Here is a 23,139-nt window from a genome sequence, read left to right on the forward strand (position 1 = left end):
AAACTAGTATGATATTAATATTCTTTTTCATGATGGTAAGTGATTCCTCCCGCAGAAACAGCCTTTTCAATTATGTATGCTTTCTTTTTCATTTTTTCGATTGTTCTCAGGGATGACTGATAACTATTCTTACATGAATCTCCTACTCTGTTAGCATCTTCGTATAAAATTGACTTGTCCTGAACTTCAACCTTTATATTTGAACAAACTCAATGAAACTTTTAACGCACCATTGCAATATTTCGCGGATTTCATTGGTTAAAAACGCTGATTATCCGTTTTCAAAATTAACTCAATGTGACGAACAGTGAACAAAAAAAGTGAGTTTTTGGATGAAGATAATTTTTTTGGTATATATTAGAGGACTTCTATGTATATAAGGTTATTGTTGTACTCAAATCATATTTTGTTTTGAAAAGTAATACATATCGCATAATCTAGGATCAATTTAGTAACGATATCTCGCATAATTGATAGGAAATCGCCGTAAAATCCAACTGCCACAATATGCTTTGCAGAGAATATTTGAATAAATCATTTCACACTAACCACTAATTTGGACAGTTACTGCTGTGGTTTGCGTTAAATTAGAAACGGTGTGTCCCAACATTTCGTCTTGAACGGAATTATAATAGCTGACTTAAGCGATCATAACCTAAATTATACAACGTATGGTCCTTTCTAAAACACCCGTGTAACAAAACATAAATGTAAGCAAACCCTTGTAACCAAGCAATACCTTCCGATGAATGGTAGTCCCTTCGAGCCTATCGGGAAAGATTACAAACCAAAAGCACAAATAGTTTTCTGACTCTGTCAAACATCCCAATTTTCAGAAGTTCAATTAGAATTATCAACGTAATGAATCCCGTCTAATATTTTCATGCCACCAAACCCAATTTTTTTTTTTTTTTTGGTTATGTAATAAGTGTGAGAAAACATATTTCCAAACCACTAGGCCTTGTGTGAAGCTATCTTAGATATAACTTTGTTAAAATCTTAAACAACTTTTCCGGATGATTTCAGATCAGTTTTTAGTGGTCAACAAACTTGTAGACAATTAAATTTTCTATCAAATTCTCACTTTTAGTGTTGTCCGAATGTATAAAGCACCATCTAGGGACAGAAATATGAACTATCCCCAGTAGTAAAACCTATATTGTTACGAAAAAAACTTCAAAAAAAAAAGTTGCTCTGGACCCCCCGACGGATTATTTTGATCTTAGTTTCAAATGAAAGGGGAAAGCCCATTCTTTCATATTCCGAAGTTTCAGAGATGCTGAATTTTTTTGCATAAAATTGTTCTAATAAATACACCGTGATCCCCAAAACTACTCCTCCATAGATACAGACGAATTATATTAAAATCATGATATCTATAGCGGTAGTTAGTTTCATATAATGCGAAAGCTGTTTAGTAAATGTGATTGTGGGTTTCTCCAACTCTCAAGCAAAACACGCGATTTTATGTTGTAATGCTTCAAGCTACGAATATATTTGGATAACATTTTGGTTTATGACTAAAGAAATTGTTTACTTACAAATTTGGTGAAAACACGGAACGATAGGTTGGGTCATTTCAGACAACCAAATTTGCGGTGAAGTTCAGTCCCTATTAGTATAAATTTGGCGGTTAGGTTAAGTTCAAACATATTCTTAGTTTATGGTGTATTATAAGCTATACTCACAGTAGAGTAGAATACGTATAGAATTAGGTAGATCTAGATAGCAATACGTATAGATTAAGTTTCGTATGTAGGTAATATTATTTTTGTTTTCAAATTACTCACTCTCGATAAAGCACTTATTTATAATTATTAGGGAATATTTAAATTATAGAAATGGGGTATTTATATGGTAAGGTAAGGAGGCGCTTGTACCGATAATATTAGAATTGTAGATCAAGCACTGTGCACTAGCAACGTAACTGTCCGAGCAAACGTTCAATTTTGCTGTATCATTACCATTTGACGTTTCGGGTCTTTCGCTCAGCCATGACAGTGAAGGTCTCGCTAACGGGGGCACTCGATCCTCGCCGCGTCGCAGTGGCTGGAGGCTGGCCAAAACCTCAAAAAATTATTTTTGAAATATTGATATTTTATATTTTTCTTAAATTTCTCATGTATTGAATGACGTTTATTCAAAATTTTATGATCATTGGATAAGAACACGATTTTTAACATGAGTTTAAACGTAGCAAAGTCCGGACTTTTTAATGATTTTCATTTCCGAAACCACTATTGCTCTGTTCACTTCAAATGCATGTTGCTCTATTGATTTTGGTCCGATTTTAGCACAACTAATTTCATTATGAAGAGAAACAAAAAAACTTGGTTAGTGAATAAAATACATTTGGTAAATTTGCTTGGAACTATGACTTTTTCGTTTAAATATGTTTGAGGTGGTCAGATCAAAAATACTTTTTTCACTAATGTATTCTGTACAAATTTCGGAATCATTTCGGAACGGTCACATAGTATACATTCTATGGGAAATAACCTCTACTTTTCGAATATCATGGTCTCGTTCTGCGCCTAGGTGCGCAAAAAAGTTTAAGGAGATTTTGAAGCTTTGTTGCTGATATGGAGCCGCATGGTGCTTTGTGTAAAATAATTAGACAATCTACAGTAAACCAACACGTTATATAATGCATTTAAAGTAGAGTTATTCATTTTTTATGATATTGCTGACATTGGTGAACAGTAATGGAAAATCTATCATGAAAACGGGATCATAGTTATAAGAAAGGTTCAATGACACTGTATGGAAAAATGCATTTAATATTTTACGACTTTTGGCATCAAAAATGTGCTCAGCACCTCAAAATTAGCTTAAATTGTGATTTTCAGCCAAATTAGGTAACATTTGAGGTTTTGTCCGACTTCTGTTTGAAGACCTGCCACTGTGCGTCGTCTCAACAGGGAGTATCGTCGCAACAGTAAACATTTGAAGGAATCTACTTTCGGGAGGATACTTCTGCAGCTCTACTGTAAGCAGGCACCATTTAAGAGAGGGGGGGAGGGAGTAAGGGTTCTGGCGTGAATTTTTTTTTGTTTCGAAATTTTGGTGAAGCGAATTGATCAAAACTTTTGAACATTATAATGTAACATTTCAAAAACATTATGTAATTTTCACATGCAAAAATTTTGACAGTCGACTACACGAAGTAGTCATGTTGTATTTGTTGTTGTATGTTTCGAAAATATTTATTGAAGGTAGTAGACAAACCGAAGCTACAAAAGTAAACTCGATTTTATTAGTGATTTGAGTGATTTGAGCGGCCTAAAATGAGCTGTACCGAAAGCATTACTTTGTATGACGAATACATTAACAGTTAATATTGCTTTACTGGAAATGCTACAAGGTGCAAAACGTCCACTAGTTGGACCATTTACTTTGACAATCGATCTGACAAATATTAAGAGATGTGAACAGATTCGACTTCTCCTTCGAACAGTTTTTGACATTTGTCACTCAGTCTAACCTGGGACGGAACATGCGGATAGAAATGAAAACGATTGTCAATTGATCCAGGTCTGAAACGTCACTTTGAACCAGTGTGAGGCAGAATGAGAACGCATGAGAGCAAAATTGGAAACGAAGAACAAAAAATGGAAAAGAAAAGATCTATCCGCATGTCCCGTCCCAGAGCGAATTAAATTTGTTAGTTGGATAGAGGCTGTGGCCCAACCAGCGAATCACAACTGTATTTCTATTGGTTTGGGCTTGAGGGATTATGCAACGAAACATTTAAACCAAACAATAAATCAGTCTTGGAAAAAAGGAATGCTTTATTATGAGCGTCACACCAAATACGAATATCACGGCAGTGTGCGCACTCCCAAGAAGTGCGATAAAAGTGCACATAGTTCGTCATTGGTAGTTCCGTGCACTGGTTTTGCGCTTTTTTACACATTTGTGCAAAAGCTGGATTGTTCCATTTACATTTCCGCTCGATAGTTCACAACCCGGTGAACTCCGCTACAATCGTGATTCGCTGGTTGGTCACTTTTTCATTGGACCGCTTTTTGGTTGGACCTCCTCTAGTTGTCCGATTAAAAAGCATCGGATTGTCATGTCAAATTCGCTCTTTAACAATCGAACTGATATTAATTAGAGATGTGCACAGATGCATTTAAACTACTAACGACTCCTTTGTGGAGTTTTCGACATCTGTCAGACGGTTCTACTAGCGAATAAAATACATTAGTTGGACGTATGGTGTGGCCCAACCAGCGAATTACGACTATCGTTGCACGGTTGTCAAATATGGCAATCGAATCAACTAGAAGTATTCGATGCACTTATTTATTATAGCCAAAAGAACAGGTGCACCGAAGGCGTTAATGTGCACTTATATCACACTTTTAAAGCACTTGAACGATCCAATTTGGTGTTAAATTGGCAGTTTAACATTAATGAAACTTAGTCGCAACTATTTTTTATAAATTCTTTTGTTTATATTTACGCAGAGACTTATTCGAACAAAATATAAGCTATCAAATAAGTAAAAAAAGTTTGTGTCCACGTTTGAACGAATACTCATTAAAATACCTGCGCCGCGTACCCAGATTTTATTTATTTATTTATTCATTTATTTATTTACTCATTGATTTGTTTATTTATTTATTTATATGTTTATTTATTTTGGTATTCATTATCCCATGATTGCTAATTTGTATCAATTCGTTCATCATTTACTTATTTCCAAAGCGGCTTGAAGTTTAAATAGAAAAAAATATTACAATATTACCACGATTCCAGATTTCGCTACTAAAAGTCTGTCAATCCAAAAACTTTATAGAAAATGTTACACCCAACTATTTTGCCAAAAGAATGCTGTATGCTATTTGGCGGACAGTCTACTTAGTAGTTGTTAAATCGATTGCCTTATACGCAGCCCACCTGGGTTCGATTCTCAACCGCGTACATAGGGTTAGTGATTTTTCTAAAAAGATTTTTGTAACTCGAAAAAATGAAAATAACTCTAAGATCAAAACCTCTATAATCGAAATAAAGAAATCTGCTGAATTGATCCATAATCCGGAATTGTCACTACCCATTTTTGAGTAACACTTTATTCTCAGAGTGGACTAAAATTTGCGGAGTGTGTGAACTACATGAATCCATCAGGAAAAATCTCACGCACACTCGCATATCCACCCGGTTAGCAAACAGTTAAACGTCAAAACATTCAAAGCTGCAGCTGTTTACATCTGCTGTTTACAAAATTTTACAAGTCTAATAAAATAGTAATTAAATTATTCCTCTACAAACATCCGCCGAAATGCTGCGGAAACTTCACGCCAACCTGGTTAGTTCCCTTTCCCGACGAAGCTTCATATCCATTCACCACCCGCGAGTTAGCAGTGCCTGCCAGCAACCGGAAACACCAACTCCTACAGAACAGCGACAATATCACGACCAAAACAACAGCAGGGAACAATCATCCCAAAGCAGGAGAAGCTATCATCCGATTCCGGTCATCACAGCCAGCACGTTCCTGTCGTGGTTCAGCAAGAAAAATGACGAAGACACACCGGAAAGTAAACTAATTACCACTATAAAAATGTCGATTTTAAGCATCCAACGAGAGGAATACAAGAAGGCAGAACAGCTGTTGCACGTTGCTCTCAAAATGGCACAGGACTTGCAAAGTAAGGACGGTATCACCTACATCTTCGACATTATGGCAAATTTAGCAATGGAGGTAGGTGAGTTTGCCAAAGCGGAGAAACTGTTTGTCGAAGTTATGCAGCGATTGTTTGCCGATGGCTTCCTGGAAGATCACATGAAAATGCTACACATCAGTTCGAAAGTTGCCCACTTGGAACAGCTACAAGGTCATCTGGACAAGGCAGCCCAAGGATTCGAGTGGACGATCTCAAAGCTAGAAGAAAATCTCAAACGGATGGGTGATGATAAGGAGGTTCGGGAGTTGTGGGGGCTCACGAAGAACTGGTACGCGCAGCTGTTGATGGAGATGAAGCGCTTCGCGGAGGCGAAGCATTGTTTCCAGCAAGCTTACGATGCGTACACGGAAATTCATGGTAAACTGACGGAGGAAGGGCTGTCGATACTGAACAATATTAGCGTGGCTTGTTCGAATGTAAGTTTTTGTAGCAATTGAATTATTCCTAATTTAATTGATTCTGTTTTAGCTGGAAGACTACGCTACAGCTGAAAAATATCTCCAGGAAGCAATCGCTCTTGCAGTGCAGATACCGGATCTTGCGGAAGCGGGGGTGTACCGGGCAAATCTGGGTTTGCTATATCTGCAGCAGGGACTGCTCAAGCAGGCGAACGAGTTTTGCTCGTTCGCTTGGAAATACGGCAAGCAGCATAAACATGAGGAAACTGTGATACAGGCCGACTACTGTCTGCAGCAGATTAGGGCTGCACAAAAGTAGAACTGGCCGATCTAGAGAAGTTGGTTGACATTTTGGCAGAGAGAATTTCAACAGGGGTTATTATTGGAAAGTATTGTTTTGTCCAAACATACGTTGGTACACTTATTGTAAAAATATATTCGTTTACATTTGATAGACTGTTGCACAGCAAAGTAGTAATTGTGTTTTTTTCTTCTTAGCGCTACGTAGTTTATATGCTTTCCTCAACTTATTGTGAAAAATTCGAACTGATAGGACTCGATTTGATCACTCAACAATGTTTAAGAGGTTTTTTATTTGAGCACCTTCAAAACTTAAAAGGTTCTCACCCTTCGTAACGTTTCTACATTTACCAAAAGGCAGACCGCGTCATCACTTTTGAACGCTTTTTACCAGGTAGGTGTGATACAAAATCTTGGGTAAAGCAAATTTCAACGTCTGAAAACTCATTTTCGATCCATGGCAAAACTACTGATCGATCTTCACGCCATCCGGAATCAGAAAACAGAAGATTTTTACCATGTCTGCCACTGTAGCTCAAATCATAACCGAATGCGGGTTTCGCGCCCTGTATACACATCACTGGGATAATTGTAATCAAGATTTTTATCGAGTACCCTATCATTTTGATGGTTAAATTTGCGGCTTTTATCGACTAATTTCTCATCCGAATAGATAACGACGGTGTTAGGAAGCGAACCAGCTTCTTAGCATTTTGCATCTTTCCAGTCTTCTTTTTTCGTTGCCTCAGAAATAAGCTGGTGTTGTCAGAGTTTGTATGGTCCGAGGTCTTTTTTACCACAGTTCGGGTCATCTTACGCCACGCATTGTTGTTCTTAACAATTTAGTTGATGGATCTAACCGATTTGCAACGTATTTCGTTGACCACACCTTTAATCAATGACTTTGTCCTTACAGAATAAGGCTTTTTCGATCCTGGACGCCTAGATGCTTCATTTCTATCTTACAATAGTTTCTTGCATAGCCAGAATATTTTAGATTCACACCGAGCAGCTTCGTTATGTCTTCAACGGACGACTGTTTCCTTAATAGTTCCAAAACTGCACAGCGCTTAGATGCCCACTCCTTAGTTCTGAAATTTCACAATATCACTAAACAATTATTACATTAACTTTATCCCAGAAACAGCTTTTATTTGTTCCCAGCAGTTTGCAATTGGTTTTTTTATTATATTTATTGTCGTGACCGGAGCTTTTGCATCTGCTCTCATCTATTTCCTTCCAAAAACTAAAGCTAGATTGTCTGTCATAACAACCAAGGCCTGCTTACCTAAAATCATTCTACCGTTTGCTTTTAACGCATCAAGGTGAAAACAGAATAGATTGATAATTTGTACGAGTATTGAGATATCTGACGTTTAAAATACGCACACAGAGATTTCGCATTTTTATACTACCGCCCTTCCCTTAAGCCCACAAGCGGTTTGTTTTCCTCCCAATTCGCAGTGCAAATGATTTGTTTTCCTCCCAATTTAAACGTCAAAACGGCACAATACTAACGCAGCTGGATAAGTCTATAGAACATAATTATTTGTTACGTCAAACGTTCAATATTGATTTATTATATCCTACACTCAAAAAAATTAGCACATACTATCCATGTGAAATAGTATATTATTTTTTCCGTATAACATATCCAATGTATTTTATGTAATATCCAAGTGAAAGAAGAACGGTAACCATAATAAAAGTCAAGTGATCTATCACATAAATTCAATGCGGTACTTTACATGATTTTCCTATAAATTTAAATAAATTTTATATTGTTAAAATCATGTGGTCTCTTATAATTTTTAAATGTTTTGCTAAAAAGAAACATTATATAAGTTCAACCTGATATTCCGGTAAACATTATTGATGTAAACATCATCTGAATTCTCTCTAAATTAATTAAAAATCAGTATTCATGTTATATTTTTAATACAAAACATTTAAATGTCTACACTAAAATTATTCTTAGCACGGAAAAGAAAACGCTTATTTATACAATGAAGTGTTATCGGTGGGCTATCGAACAAAGTGATTTTAAGTATGTCAACCAGATTCTCGCTGTTTAAAGTTTCGTATGCTAAATAATGGATAATATAACGACCTATTTTCCACTGTTCTACAACTAGATAAACATTCGTTTCAAATATAAAAAATTCTAACATCTAACGATATAAAACTACCCACTTTGTAAGTAGTCCCTTTGTAGATCATATTGTTTGTTAATAAAAATTCAAAATTCGATCTTATATTCAAGGGTTGTAGTAGTTTCGAAAAATAACTTCGCAACCGTATATCGGCACAATAGCAATCGTTGTGGGCATCAGGCTGGAAAAAGCATTCTGTCAAAACATCTTGTGCAAATTGTAATACGGCTTTTATGCCAAGAGTGTAACAAATATTTTTGCGTGATGCCATGATATATGCGTACTGCTTGAATGACCGATGCTTAGCCTCATTTCTGAAGCACATCATCTTTTCTATTGGACCAGAATTCAAAATTACAGAAGGAACTAAAAAGTGGTGCTTCGGCTTGAGGTCTTTTCGAAACAGCTGTTGATACAATAAATGATATGTTTCAATGAGTTTCCGTAAAACGTGGATTTAGTCGAAAGAATAGCTTCTTTTTAGGCACATATCGACCAGTTTTATCAATGTAATGCAATATTGACATACGTCGTCATCCTCTGGGACATATTGTCCACAAACAAATGTGAAATAGTGATTGAAAATGCGCATCTCATTAGACGTCATCCGTAGGTGCACAGACTTGCGCCTCTCTTTACTAAAGTAAGATTCTGTAATATCTGGCATTCTTTCCAGATCACTATCCAAACAAGTTCTACTAACGTATTCCCTACGAGTATTAAATGCAGCAGGTGTGAAGTATTTCTTTTCATAAATACAATAGGTTAAGATTTCAACAAAGCCATGCTTGCAAATACCCGATGAGAACAAGTCATGCATACCGTCAACACTTTTATTGGTAATAACATGAAAGGATGGTAATTGATTAAAAATTGATTTTCCTGAAATTCCAGCATCACTTCGTCTGTTAATTTCTACATCTTCATTGTAGTCTTGAATTCGACGACAACAGTCTGCATGCTCTCAACAATCTTTAATTCTTTTGGACGTCGGCAAAACCGGCAATATGATGCAGAGAATCCACCAGAAAAGAGCAACATCGAGTGAACCCCCAAATTATCACCCTGGAATAAGCATAAAATTATCCTGATTTTTACTAATTCACCGTCGACAGTCAACTCTATTCCAAATTCTTCCATAGTTTTAAATTGATCAATAAGTGGTGCCATTAACTTGTTTATTCCGACAACTTTCATGTCGGCTTTTTTAACATTCCTGCTACAAAAATATTGTGCAGCTTGGCAGAGAATTCTTCTGGTATAGTTGGATCTGAATAATAAATACCGCATATTGAATGTCGGTTGTTGTGAGAGCTTTGGGTATCGTTGATTTCATACTCGTCGGCGTATAGCCATACTGGTATGCTTATCTCATTTTGATATTTGTTTTTAATATCTTTCCATATAGAACCATTTACAAAATTAATTATCTTAGATGATTTTTCCAGTCTTTGCATATTTTGCAGTGTACGTTTAAGAATATCTTTGCATTCAAAATACGATTTGATTTGTAATTCAATAGCCATTAATACTAGGAAGCTTTTGTCAGGATCGGAAATCAACTCATTATCGACATCCAGTATATCCCTACGGACGACTAGATTTTTCTCTATTGCAATGATCGAAGGTATTTGGAAACAATGTTGTTCTTTAAGATAATTAAAAAGTTTATGATCGGAGTTAATCGAGTTAAATAACTGTTTCATCTGAGCAACATAACTTTTGAATTTAAATAGACTGTCTATATCAGAGCATGTTATGTTTAGGCTATCAATTTTCTCTACTCTTTCATTCAACAATCGACTGATTTCAGCTTGAATATCATACACATTAGATCTAGTAATATTATTTCTTGCATGTAAATTTAAAGTTAATGCTGCAGCTGCTGGTTCAAATGCGTGAGTGTGGTGCAAGATTGGACTATTCTTTGTAATTTGACGACCTTCGCTAACGTTATCTACCCTCAACTTCTTTCTTCGCGCCTGGAACGATTCGCCAATAGTTTCGGAGATTTGGTTAATAATTTTAGTATACGGAACATGAACATTTGGACGGAATTCCGGATGGTTTGAAATGTGTTTTTAAAAGGATAAAATTTGGAAAATATTTGAGGACAACGTGGCATTGTACACACATATTTGTAAGATACTGGCGTTCGATGGAAATTCTTTAGATGGTCCAAATATGGCTCACAACCGGTAAAATTAGCGACGCAATCTGGTAACATACAGTGAATTAACATTTTGTCCCCAAATTATTCAAATATGCTGTTTATTTGCTGATGTTGGCATATGTTTCTCGTTTCTCTATTCCGTATACATAAGAACTCAAAAAATGCCAAAGAAGTTTTGAAAGTTTTGCATATGGCAGATCGAATACAGCTGTTAGCTTTACCAAAACATCCAGTGCTCTTGATGCTGAGGGTAGCTCATACAAAATAACGTCGTCGTAGCATACAAGTGACCTGTTTGTAGCTCGAACCTAAAAACACAAGTTTTGGTGCAACCGGTAAGTGGCGTTCCGCATAAGATGCATATACAGCTTGAATTTTCGAACGAATATCTTCAACTGACTCCACGAATAAAATAGTATCGTCTTGTGCAACTACCATGGTGGGTTTAAAATGCAATTCTGCCGCTATCGGTGACAGAACCGTGTGAAGTCCAAGCAAAAGCGCACATAATTTGGAATCTGCAAAAGAAAAGTTTGAATTAAATTATTTTGCATTTATTAGTTTTTAATTCTTTAGCGTTTTGCGCAATATTGACAATATTACTTTTTTCAATAGGATTACCGTCAGATGCGTTGCTGTCGATCAATAGAGATATCAATCCGTCTACCGATGGATCCAGACCTTTTTTTGAGATGTACGTAATTAAATCCGCCTTCAAGCTTTCCAATTTTTCCGACCCGTTCGATGAACCAATGCCTTTAAGATTAAAATCAATATCCAAAAGTTGATACCCATGTTTCGATTTATAGTGCTCGAACAATGTAAGAAGCTGCTTAATTTAGATTTTGTTCATGAGGTATTGTTTACGACAATTGAAGCTTTTTGACCACATTTCGAGTACCGTTGACCATGGTTCCGTATTTAATTTCAACCATGCATTTGCTGCTTGTGATTCTGGGTCTAGCAGCGAATCAATTTTTCCTGTGGCCTTAATTTTCTTCGAGTGTTCTTGTTCTTTCGCATCCGACTTTCGCTTTTTTTGCTTAAGGTTGCTAATTTTATTAGCATCTTTACCTCCAAAGTTTTTGCGAGCACCACCTCTAGGAATGTAATAGCTTCCTGAAAAATATAACCATAAAATTTTAATGATTTTTCTAAAGAGTTCAAATTTATAATTACAGTTTTTCGTGCGAAAAGAGTTGTAATTACACGACCGTAATTTTCCAAATGTTCTTTACGCGTGATCTTGCATCGGCTCAAATGAAAGCGAGCGATTACACCAGCAAGTTGTAACTGCTTAGGCTCGGAAAGCTCTCCGTCTTTAGCTCTTGCTACGATCTCTTTTCCTTCTTCAGTACTGTTTAAAAAAACAATAGCACTGAGGGAGTTAGTGGAACTGCTGGGTCTTCTGTGGTGTATTTATTCCTTTCTGGCTCATTGCAATCTTCTAAACCGATATCCTCCTCATCCTCTTCGGCGATTGGGAACTGTTCAAGTAGTGGCACGTCTTCAGTTGTATCTATCGAATCGGAATAATTATCCTGCGATAGGCTGCGATTGAATGGGGTTTCGACTTCTTGAATTTCCTCAGCGTCTAATTCGATCGGAACGTGCGCTTCCTCTTGAATCAACAGCGTCGATCGCGAGCTTCCGTGCTCCGTCGCATCCGTAATGACAAGCTCTTCTTTACAGACGGTTTTACCAACTTCTTTTGCAGCTAATGAAGCGTTCGACGACGAAATAGTTAATTGCTGAAAATAACCAAATAAATGTTAGCATGGATGTTTCTGTTAAATATTTCAATATTTACATTTCGCTCCCGCCAGGTATCGATCATATCGTAGAGAACTCCGTATTTCCACTTTGTTCCACCTGCCGCTGTCGGTTCTAAATGGTCCTTCAAATCCTCGAATGAAACTGTGCACAATCGTTGAAGATTAAGACCACATTCTGAAAAAATACATTAATGTATTTATTAATAGTAATAATGAATAGCTAAAATAGTTACGTGAAAATACATCCAGTAAGTTGTCCGAGAAACCTAAATCTGCCAACAACGCTCGACTTGCTTCCGCCATCTTAGTTCGTTTTTTGCACACTGGAAAATCACAACAAAAAATACTTGGCGAAAGTTAGTTTTCGAATGTATATGATAATCACGTAGAAGTTATGGTACACATTGATTAAATTCACAGTGTCTTCACTTCATTTTCAAGTGAATCACATAAATATAATGCGAGTACAACTCAGTATAAGTTAAAGGATTTATAATATGAATTGTATGTTCCTTTTTAGCTGAGTGTACAAATGGGACCATTTTAAAAAGCCACCCATTAACCATTAACAATATATAATATATTATTAACCCTTAACAATATATAATAAATTATGTTCGATCCTTCAAACTTTAGAACAATAATTTTTAATAAAATAAGAAACTAAAAACGTGTGATCGAGCCGAGGTTCGAAAAGTAACACTATGTAACGCTGCTTGTTTTACTCGATATTTTGATTTCGATCAATTTTCATAACGCTGGTAACGGTTATGGCGAACTGAACGCGAATCCCTTCATATTTTTATAGCATGCACTTTGACACTCCTTTTTGACGCTGCTAGATGAGCGAGACGGTTGCTATTCGCTATCCTTTCTCGCTACAGGGACCGCAACCAAAATCGCATTCTTTGACCGTCGTATTTTCGATTGTTCGAACCGGGTAGCAGTAGTGTAAAGATCAAACGTCGAAAATCTGTGCGCGTTGTTATCAGTGACGTGTAAATAATTTTTTGCTGCTTGACCACCATCGCGAAACGCCACCCGGAACCTCCAGCCTGTTGAGTCGGATGGAACACGCCAAAAGTCGGGGGCGAAAGCCCATTGTCCTTGTTAATTCGTCTGATGCGGTGAAACGACCGGGAGAATCAAAATCCTACCGAGTTCACATTGCACTGGGGCTGCTGCTCGTGATGCTGTGGATGTCATTTCCAACGCTGTGCGATGGTCACGGACATTTTGATGATCGTGACCATCATCACCACCACCACGGACACGATGAGAATCCAAGTTTTAAGGTATCTTAGAGCAACATTAAAGGGAGCATCCAGGGTAAACTTATATAATTTTGCGTATATTGTAGTATTCAAGACAGGCTAATGAGATGTACCAAGAAGATCACCATGATCACTTACATGGATCCGAACATCATATTCATCACCATGATCATAGTCACGATCATGGACATAAGCATCAGCATACGGACGATCATGATCATGAGCATAATCATCAACATACGGATGAAGTTAGAAGTAAGAATGTCAAGCCTCCAGTCGGTAAGTTCAATTTTATCTAATGTACCAACTAACTGCTGTTACCTTCGGAAAAGTTACTTCTAGTCGGTTACTGTTATGAGCCATTTCCAAATATACTGATTTCTCCTATTTTCAGACACATTCTACATCTGGGTTCACTCGCTGACGTCAACTCTGTTAATCAGTGCCGCTCCGTTCTTCATCCTATTCGCAATCCCACTGGAAAATACCGACGAAATGCAGCCACGCTTGAAAACGCTTCTGGCGTTCGCCTCCGGTGGATTGCTTGGTGATGCTTTCTTACATCTGATCCCGCATGCCATTCAACCGCACAGTCACGGTGAGGATGATGGACACGGTCACCATGGACATAGTCATGGCCACAGCCATGGTGGAGAGGAAGGCCACGGTCATGATATGCGCGTTGGCCTCTGGGTATTAGCCGGTATTATCGTATTCCTTGCCGTCGAGAAGGGTGTGCGACTAATCAAACGTGATACCGCCGGTGGTGGTCATGGTCACAGTCACAGTCACGCAACCACTGCTAAGAAGGCAAAGGTACGCAGGATCGCAGGTTTAGACTTTTTGTTAGATTTTCCAATATCTTGTTTTGATCTCTTCAGGCTTCTCCACCCGTGTCCCCTTCGAAGAAGAAGGATTCCAAGGCTACCGAAGGTAGTAACAAAAAGAAGGATGAATCCGAAGCGGCTAAAGCCAAAGGAAAAGCCGTCAAAAAAGAATCCAAAAAGAACCAGATTCAAATCGCCGGCTATCTTAATCTGGCAGCCGATTTTACACATAATTTTACGGACGGTCTCGCCATTGGCGCATCATATCTAGCCGGCAACAGTATTGGTATTGTAACCACGATCACCATTCTGCTACACGAAGTTCCTCACGAAATAGGCGACTTTGCGATCCTGGTGAAGTCAGGTTGCTCGAAAAAGAAGGCGATGCTGTTGCAGCTAACTACCGCCATTGGAGCGCTAGCCGGAACCGTTCTTGCCTTACTGGGAAGCGGCAGTGATGCCGCCGAATCCTGGGTGCTCCCGTTCACGGCGGGTGGCTTCATCTACATTGCGACGGTATCCGTGATCCCGGAATTGCTCGAGGGATCCACTAAGCTGTGGCAGTCGCTGAAGGAAATCACGGCACTGCTGGCCGGCGTCGGGATGATGGTAATTATTGCAAAGTTTGAGTAGAGAAAATCTTCCCACTCTTGTTCTATCTGTGAGCGTCAGTACTTTAACTTCATGAAATTTGACCCGTATGTTTGAGCAATGCGTAAAACAGGATAACCTACGATATGTGATCAAAGTAATTTAGCTTCAGGCTACAGAGAAGATTACCGATCGGCTCTTAATTAATGGAAATGCGCCCTTTTTGAGATACCCTTGAACGTTCTGTAATAAAAAGCAATAATCAGTTTGAAAATGCATAATCGTTCTGTTCGTTTTTTTTTTTTTTTCCATACGTTTATTTGACACGGCATTTGCAAAAGCTTTTTACGCCAGTTTCTTTTTTTACATAGCACGTTACAAAAATCCTTAAGACTAATTTTAACTATACTAGTACTTTGTCTAAAACTAACACTGAAATCACTTTATTGTTTGCTTTTTTCCTTACATTGTTGTATTTCATACTGATCTAGTATTTTCGGGTGTATTTATTTACTTTTTTTCTGTTATTGTCTAAATTTAAAAACTAAATATTCTAGGACACTTTAATTGGTGAATGATTAGCCTTGGATGAGAGTATGAGGAGACGAATTTAATTAAATTTTGACAGACGCTGTTTTTAGAAAATGATAGATAAGTTCCATGTATAGAGGATCGCGATACGCCAGGATGTCTCTAACAGGAACATGGATTGGTCTTCCTCGGACTTGTAAAGAATCTACTAATTGTGATCTGGCTTCACGATATTCAGTGCAGGACCAAACAACATGCTCAATGTCATGGTAACCTTCTCCACAAGCACAATGATTACCCTCAGCGAGCCCAATACGACGGAGATGCGCATCTAAAGTATAATGATTGGACATGAGCCTAGACATCACACGGATGAAGTCCCGACTTACATCCAATCCTTTGAACCATGCCTTCGTTGATACTTTAGGGATAATTGAGTGTAGCCATCGTCCCATATCTCCATTGTCCCAAGATGTTTGCCAACTAGTAAGTGTCCTCTGTCGAGAAGCGCTATAAAATTCATTGTAAGCGATGGGTCTTTCATATATTTCACCATCTAGTGCACCAATCTTGGCTAAATTATCAGCTTTCTCATTGCCCGCAATAGAGCAATGGGCGGGGAGCCACACTAGGGTAAATTTATAACATTTTCTTGTCAGGTTACTCAGAGATTCTCGTATCTTTCCCAAAAAGAATGGATCGTGATTATCAATCCTCTTTGAGCGTAGAGCTGCAATTGTGCTGAGACTATCAGTGAGGATAAAGTAATGGTTCGGGGGTAAAGTATTAATTATTTGCAAACTATAGTGAACTGCTGCTAGTTCCGCTATATAAACAGAGGCGGGTTCTGCAAGTTTGAGAGAAATTGAAAAATTATTGTTGAAAATACCGAAACCAGTGGCCTCACTGATTCGTGACCCATCAGTGTAAAACATTTTAAGGCAGTCTATGTGTTGATATTTACTTGTGAATATTTTAGGGATCTCCCGCGAGCGTAGATGATCCGGAATTCCACGAATCTCTGCTTGCATGGACGTGTCGAAGAATAAAGTGGATTCAGGAGTATCTAGTATATTCACGTATGTGGGAACATACCTAGCAGGCGTTATTTCTTGTGACATGTGATTGAAATACACTGTCATGAATCTGGTTTGGGGTTGAAGCTCGACAAGTCTTTCAAAATTTTCAATTACCAGTGGGTTCATAACCTCACATCGGATAAGTAAACGAGAAGAGAGATCCCAGAATCGGTCTTTTAAAGGAAGAACTCCCGCTAGTACTTCAAGACTCATCGTATGGGTCGACTGCATGCAACCTAAGGCAATTCGTAAACAGCGATACTGTATCCGTTCCAGTTTAATAATGTGAGTGTTCGCAGCTGAACGGAAACAGATGCACCCATATTCCATTACTGAAAGTATTGTTGTTTGATACAATCTTATCATGTCACTTGGATGAGAACCCCACCATGATCCAGTTATTGTTCGCAGAAAATTTATCCTTTGTTGGCATTTCGTTATTAGATACCTAATGTGGCCTCCCCATGTGCCTTTAGAATCGAACCAAATTCCAAGGTATTTAAAAGTCAGGACTTGGGCTATCGTTCTACCAACCAACTGAAGCTGAAGCTGAGCTGGATCACGCTTCCTTGAAAAAACAACCAACTCTGTTTTCTCCGTAGAGAAATCGATGCCTAACTTCAAAGCCCAACTTGATAAATTATCCAAACTATCTTGCAGTGGTTGTTGTAAATTTAAGGCTTTTGGTCCTGTAACAGAAACCACGCCATCATCTGCAAGTTGTCTTAGAGTGCATGGGCTGACAATACAATTATCAATATCATTCACGTAAAAATTGTAGAGAAGGGGGCTTAAACAAGAACCTTGTGGGAGGCCCATGTAACTTATTCTGAGTGTCGCCAAATCGCCATATGAAAAATGCATGTGCTTTTCTGACAATAAATTGTATAAATAATTATTTAATATTGGTGAAAGACCACATTGATGTAGCTTCTCCGAGAGAACATCAATGGAGACTGAGTCGAATGCTCCTTTTATGTCTAAGAACACAGACGCCATTTGTTCTTTTTTTGCGTAAGCAAGTTGGATTTCTGACGAAAGTAGCGCCAGACAATCATTCGTTCCCTTTCCCCTCCGAAAACCAAACTGGGTATCTGATAGCAAGCCGTTCGCCTCAACCCAATTGTCGAGACGTCGTAGGATAATTTTTTCCAACAATTTCCTGATGCAGGATAGCATTGCAATCGGTCGATACGAGTTATGATCGGAGGCTGGTTTTCCCGGTTTTGGAATAGCGATAACTCTCACTTGTCTCCAGTCGTGCGGGACAATGTTCTGCTCAAGAAGCTTATTGAATAAATTCAACAAGCGTCTTTTTGCTAGGTCAGGCAGATTCTTCACCAAGTTGAATTTAATTCTGTCTAGTCCCGGAGCATTATTGTTGCATGAGAGGAGTGCAATTGAGAATTCCATCATTGTCAAAGGCGAATCTATGAAATCGTTACTTGTGGGAGCATCGCGAGTGATTTTCTGCGCAGGAGCAGAATCGGGACAAATTTTCTTGGCAAAATTAAATATCCAACGATTCGAAAAATCTTCGCTTTCATTAGTCACGTTTCGATTCCTCATTCTTCTGGCTGTGCTCCAAAGAGTACTCATTGATGTTTCTCTTGACAAGCCATTAACGAAGTGTCTCCAATAACTAGATTTTTTGGCACGACGTATACTGTCAAATTTGTTTTGCAAAATGAAATAATTTTCAAAGTTCTCACGTATACCCCCTTTCTGTTTCATAATTTCTTTGTAGGCAACTTGTTTAGCTTCATATGCATCAGAGCACTCTTTGTCCCACCAAGGATTAGGGGGCCGTCTATTTATTGTCATTCCAGGATTGCATTTCGTTTGGGCTTGTTCTGCTGCTTCAATAATTAAACCCGCTAAGAATTCATATTCTTCGGTAGGGGGTAGCTCTTCTGTCGAAGCAAGAGAAGTGGAAATTAATGTTTCGTATGTTTTCCAATCAATATTTCGTGTTAAGTCATAAGGAACATTGATTGAATTCGTAAGGCCTAATTCACTGTTAATTGAAACAACGATTGGCAAATGATCGCTACCGTGAGGATCAGGTACAACCTTCCACGTGCAATCTAACCGAAGTGATGTCGAGCACAGAGATAGATCTAATGCACTTGGACGTGCAGGTGGTCTGGGGATGCGTGTTGATTCGCCAGTATTTAAAACTGTCATATTAAATTCGTCACAAACATTGTATATCAAAGAGGATCGATTATCATTGTAGAGGGAGCCCCACAATACACCGTGCGAGTTGAAGTCTCCCAGTATCAGACGCGGAGCAGCCATGGATTCCACTACCTCAAAAATTTGACGTTGTCCAATTTGAACTTTGGGCGGTATATATATAGAAGCGATAGACATGTCTTTGCCTTTAATGTTCGTTTGGACAGCTACAGCCTCAATGCCCGCAAACAAGGGGATGTTAATTCTATAGGAAGAATAGCACTTTTTAATTCCTAGAAGCACTCCTCCATACGGAGTGTCTCGGTCTAGGCGAATAATGTTGAAATCATTTAAGTTGAAATTAATGTTTGAGGTAAGCCATGTTTCACATAGAGCAAAAGCATCGCATTTTAAATTATGCAGTAAAATTTTTAAGGAATCAATTTTAGGTATGATACTTCTGCAATTCCACTGTAAAACAGTGATGGAATCTTTCATTGGAGGAGGTGAATTACCCATTGAAAGATACAATCGCTGCAAGGATGGGCCATTGAGCAATCAGCTGCTCTAAAAATGTTCTAATTGTTGGGAGGAAAGCTGAAAGTATACTCTTTAGTGGTTCAGAAATATTGAATGCTTTAAAAATCCAATCAACAATTTCAGAAAATTTTAATAATCCTACCCCCGGCTGAGGCTCAGAGGAAGTCGAAATTTTATTATTTCCAGTAATGGTGTTCTGTTTGGATTGTACGTTCCCAAAACCGGGCGGAATTGATTTCGGTTTTGAATCGGAATTTTTCGGTTTTGGGCGCAGTTTATCTATTGGTGGAGAAATTTTAAGGCCTTTTCTTGGCAGCTTGGGAAAAGAAGACTGTTTTCTTTTTCTGGAATTTCCGGGTAAAACAAATGATGTACCTTCGCACGCTCCGTCAGAGTCAGACTGTTCCGAAAATAGAGATGCGTAAGTGTTTTCTAAGAAGATGGGTTTAGGGGTAGCATTTTTCAACATTTCTGCATAGGAGCGCTTAGACCTCTCCTTCAAGGATCGTTTAATTTTATCCTCACGCAATTTATAAATGGGGCATGCAGGGAGCTCATGTGAGTTTTCTCCGCACATTAAGCATTTTTCTGAATTTTCATTGCATGTATCCTCTTGATGAGAACCCCCACATTTGCCACACCGTGCCTTATTGGAACAGTAAGTGGCTGTGTGGCCAAGCTGTTTGCAATTAAGGCAATTCATTACACGAGGGATAAAAAGGCGAACAGGGAGACGAATCTTATCGATAATGACATAGTTGGGCAGCGCAGACCCAGCGAAAGTCACTCGAAATGAATCAGACAGTCGATAAACTTTTTTATCTCCTTCGTGTGATACTGAATGCAATTGCTTGCATTCAAGTATTTTTACGTCTTTAAGTATGGTGTCTTTGAAACGACCAACCCCATGCTTAACTAAGTCATCAACAGTCAAACTCGATTCTGTGATGACCCCATCAATTTCAATTTCTTTTGAAGGAATATACGCTCTATATTCACGCGTAAAAAGCTCGCAAGAAGCAATTGCATTGGCTTGTTTGAAACTACCAACGACAATGCGTATTTTATCTTTATTAACTTTGACGATCTCTTTTACATCCGAGAATCGCGAAGTCAAATCTTTAGAAATTTGAATGATATTTAGCGCCTTTGCTTTACGCCTAATAAATACAATCCATGGTCCCGTTGACGACTCTGGGTAAATTTTAATTCTAGTCGGATTTACATTTTCACCATAAGGCTTAGGGGGAGGGTCTGTTACTCGTTCTCCCATCTCTTCATCCATTTTACCTAGCAAGAAAAACTATCACAAAAAGGAATGAAAAATATACCTGTTATCTGCTATCTATTAGGTGACGAAGACACCGGTAGAACACACCTCATGTGTTACGTTGTAAACTCGGTGCCCGTTGTTTGACAATGTGACACTTGCTGTCCTTCTTCGTCGCGTTGCTTCTTCAGTAGAGAAATAGTCCTACCTGCAACACTTCAAAACTCTCTCCGATTAAGCTGCTCGTATGTATCACCACCACAAGCGCGCTCTCTCCGTTTCCACCACCTCGGTAGACAAATGTGGCTACCTGTGGCTTGCTGCGAAAATCCCACTGTCGATGCGGCACTTCTCGGTGCCACTATTCGTCGTACCACTTCTGCGGTAGACAAATAGAGCAAATGGGTCTACCTGTGACGCTTCCCTCTCGTCGATTAGAATTGCCCGACGACACCAATACACTATATTTTTTTCTGTGTGTACAGGCACGATCACTGTCGATTTCTGCCACCGCGGTAGGCAAATTCGTCTACCCGCGGTTTGCTGTGAAAACACCACTTGTCGAGGATGCCGTTGACCACGCCTCCGACGTATCAACTGTCGACTCACACTTAACAAACTGGTCTCTCTCTCTCCCACAATAACGCATACAGCGTCTCGCACTCCGTCACTCTCTCGAGAACAAAACCTTCCACCTGGAGGCACAACCGTCTCGGTCGGTTGCAAAAACTGTTATGATCTGTTCGTTTTGTTTGATTTCATTTTTTGATGACACTATCGTAGGTAAATTAATGTTGATTGCTCAAACATGGGGTGCTAGGTATTGGTCTGTTATCTCCCCGATATACAATATACTCAGTGGCAATAAGCAGCTATCAGTTAAAACAGACTTGTGGATAATCTAAAAATTTCACTTGGTGGTTGAAACGTCAATGTTTCTAATTCATACAATACTGTTCAATTATGTTGGTTCAACTTATTCAAAAACCTATGATGCACATTGAGCCTCCTCAAGGCAGATAAAGGACAAAATGTTCTCAGACAAAAGATTTATTTCGAGAGGTTTTCCTTTCTAACATTAACCATTCTACATAATGACAATTTCAAGGATCCTTAGAATGCTTAAGTAAACTTATTTGCCAATGCGCAAGGAAATCAAAAGAGTCAGGTAACCTAAAGTGCAATGCGATGTGCCGCGAAACTCACTCTAGGGTCCTCGGCTCAGAATGTACTGCCGATACCCATGAAACATTGAATGTTGATCTCGCTTCTTCACTTATTGGTGTAATTTATAATTGATTGATCAAATTTTAGATAGAAAATATTCGTAGAACCGATAGGCCGCCTGAACTATATTTATAACACGCAAAAGTATTTCCCATAGACACTCATTACTTGGCTATAAGCAATAGCACACACACTAATTGTTTAATCATTACTTAACTCTCTAGGGAACATGTATGAAAGCCATAGAGGGCACGTATGAGCATTGATGGGAGCGCCAACGTGTGTTACTACAACGTTTTGATTGTTTTATTTCACATTACAATTGAGTGCGAATGTGTCGTGAAGTGTGATTTGTTTCATTTTACTATTGTTTGAATAATAAAAGTTTTTTGTACCCGTTACACTTTGTTACACTAAAACAACTTGGGACGAACTCCCAATCAAATTAATATTCGCAAAACAATCAATATATTCTGTTGTTCTAGCACATGGTGGAACAATTTTCATTAGAAAGTAGATTTCACGAGTCTAATAAAAATTATTAATAAAGATATTTACATTTAACTTGTCTATTATATGTATTCCGAAATAGTCACCCGTCTGTTGTCAGTTGGATACCCCTTTTTATTTAGTCTTGTTTTGGGTGTTTTCAATTCCATAACCCCGAACCAAAGAAAGCATTAGAAATTAATAATTATGTGAATAAGGAAGACACCCTCACAGTCCAACCCCTGAGTCGCTTAATACTCCCACACCGATCAAGTTTCAGTACTGGAGCATCACCCTTGAATCAACATGAACGAAACTCATTTGTTCACATGTTCGTCACTAAAGTTTATCTAAAACTATCCGGAAAAGTTATTGAACTTCTGACGGAGTACTTTTACACTTTTAATCATGCAGCACATGATTTTAGCACAGGAACACGAATTTATACGGCTTGCCAAAAAAAATGCTTTTAGCTAACTGGTGTGCTCCTGCGCCTAAGAAGCTTAGCGCATAAGATACGTGCTAAAAGTTCACTAATGAATTGATCATCCACTTTTTCGAATAGATTGTCTACTTTATAAATATCACCAAGCAATATTCCGTAACGAATACTACACCACATCAATTAGAGCAGTGAGTAT

The 23,139-nt window shown here is 38.3% G+C and overlaps 2 protein-coding genes and 1 long non-coding RNA gene across 3 annotated transcripts in view; 2 read left to right on the forward strand and 1 right to left on the reverse strand.

The window, feature by feature from the left end:
* Positions 1-1,700, reverse strand: part of LOC131682030 (uncharacterized) — a 42,491-nt gene extending 40,791 nt beyond the window's left edge. The window contains exons 1-2 of the long non-coding RNA XR_009304012.1: positions 1,689-1,700; positions 1,542-1,612 (exon numbers count right to left, since the gene is read on the reverse strand). This is a non-coding gene — a long non-coding RNA (uncharacterized LOC131682030). The remainder of the gene's footprint in view (positions 1-1,541; positions 1,613-1,688) is intronic.
* Positions 1,701-5,177: 3,477 nt separating this feature from the next.
* Positions 5,178-6,565, forward strand: LOC131682833 (tetratricopeptide repeat protein 19 homolog, mitochondrial). The gene is made up of 2 exons (XM_058964602.1): positions 5,178-6,109; positions 6,162-6,565. Exons 1-2 carry the CDS (start codon positions 5,288-5,290, stop codon positions 6,408-6,410), a joined length of 1,071 nt encoding a protein of 356 aa, XP_058820585.1. The 5' UTR covers positions 5,178-5,287; the 3' UTR covers positions 6,411-6,565.
* Positions 6,566-13,357: 6,792 nt separating this feature from the next.
* Positions 13,358-22,573, forward strand: LOC131678625 (protein catecholamines up). The gene is made up of 5 exons (XM_058958856.1): positions 13,358-13,787; positions 13,853-14,045; positions 14,161-14,582; positions 14,648-15,202; positions 22,234-22,573. Exons 1-5 carry the CDS (start codon positions 13,560-13,562, stop codon positions 22,273-22,275), a joined length of 1,440 nt encoding a protein of 479 aa, XP_058814839.1. The 5' UTR covers positions 13,358-13,559; the 3' UTR covers positions 22,276-22,573.
* Positions 22,574-23,139: the final 566 nt, after the last annotated feature.

The sequence above is a fragment of the Topomyia yanbarensis genome, chromosome 2, assembly GCF_030247195.1.
Source record: "Topomyia yanbarensis strain Yona2022 chromosome 2, ASM3024719v1, whole genome shotgun sequence".
Classification (NCBI taxonomy): Eukaryota; Metazoa; Arthropoda; class Insecta; order Diptera; family Culicidae; genus Topomyia; species Topomyia yanbarensis.

Coding starts and splice junctions, on each gene's coding strand:
- LOC131682833 (XM_058964602.1), top strand. CDS start 5,288: ATGCTGCGGAAACTTCACGCCAACCTGGTTAGTTCCCTTTCCCGACGA. Junction 6,110..6,161: donor TTAGCGTGGCTTGTTCGAAT/GTAAGTTTTTGT, acceptor ATTCTGTTTTAG/CTGGAAGACTACGCTACAGC.
- LOC131678625 (XM_058958856.1), top strand. CDS start 13,560: ATGGAACACGCCAAAAGTCGGGGGCGAAAGCCCATTGTCCTTGTTAAT. Junction 14,046..14,160: donor GAATGTCAAGCCTCCAGTCG/GTAAGTTCAATT, acceptor TCCTATTTTCAG/ACACATTCTACATCTGGGTT. Junction 15,203..22,233: donor TGGCCGGCGTCGGGATGATG/GTAATTATTGCA, acceptor TTAACTCTCTAG/GGAACATGTATGAAAGCCAT.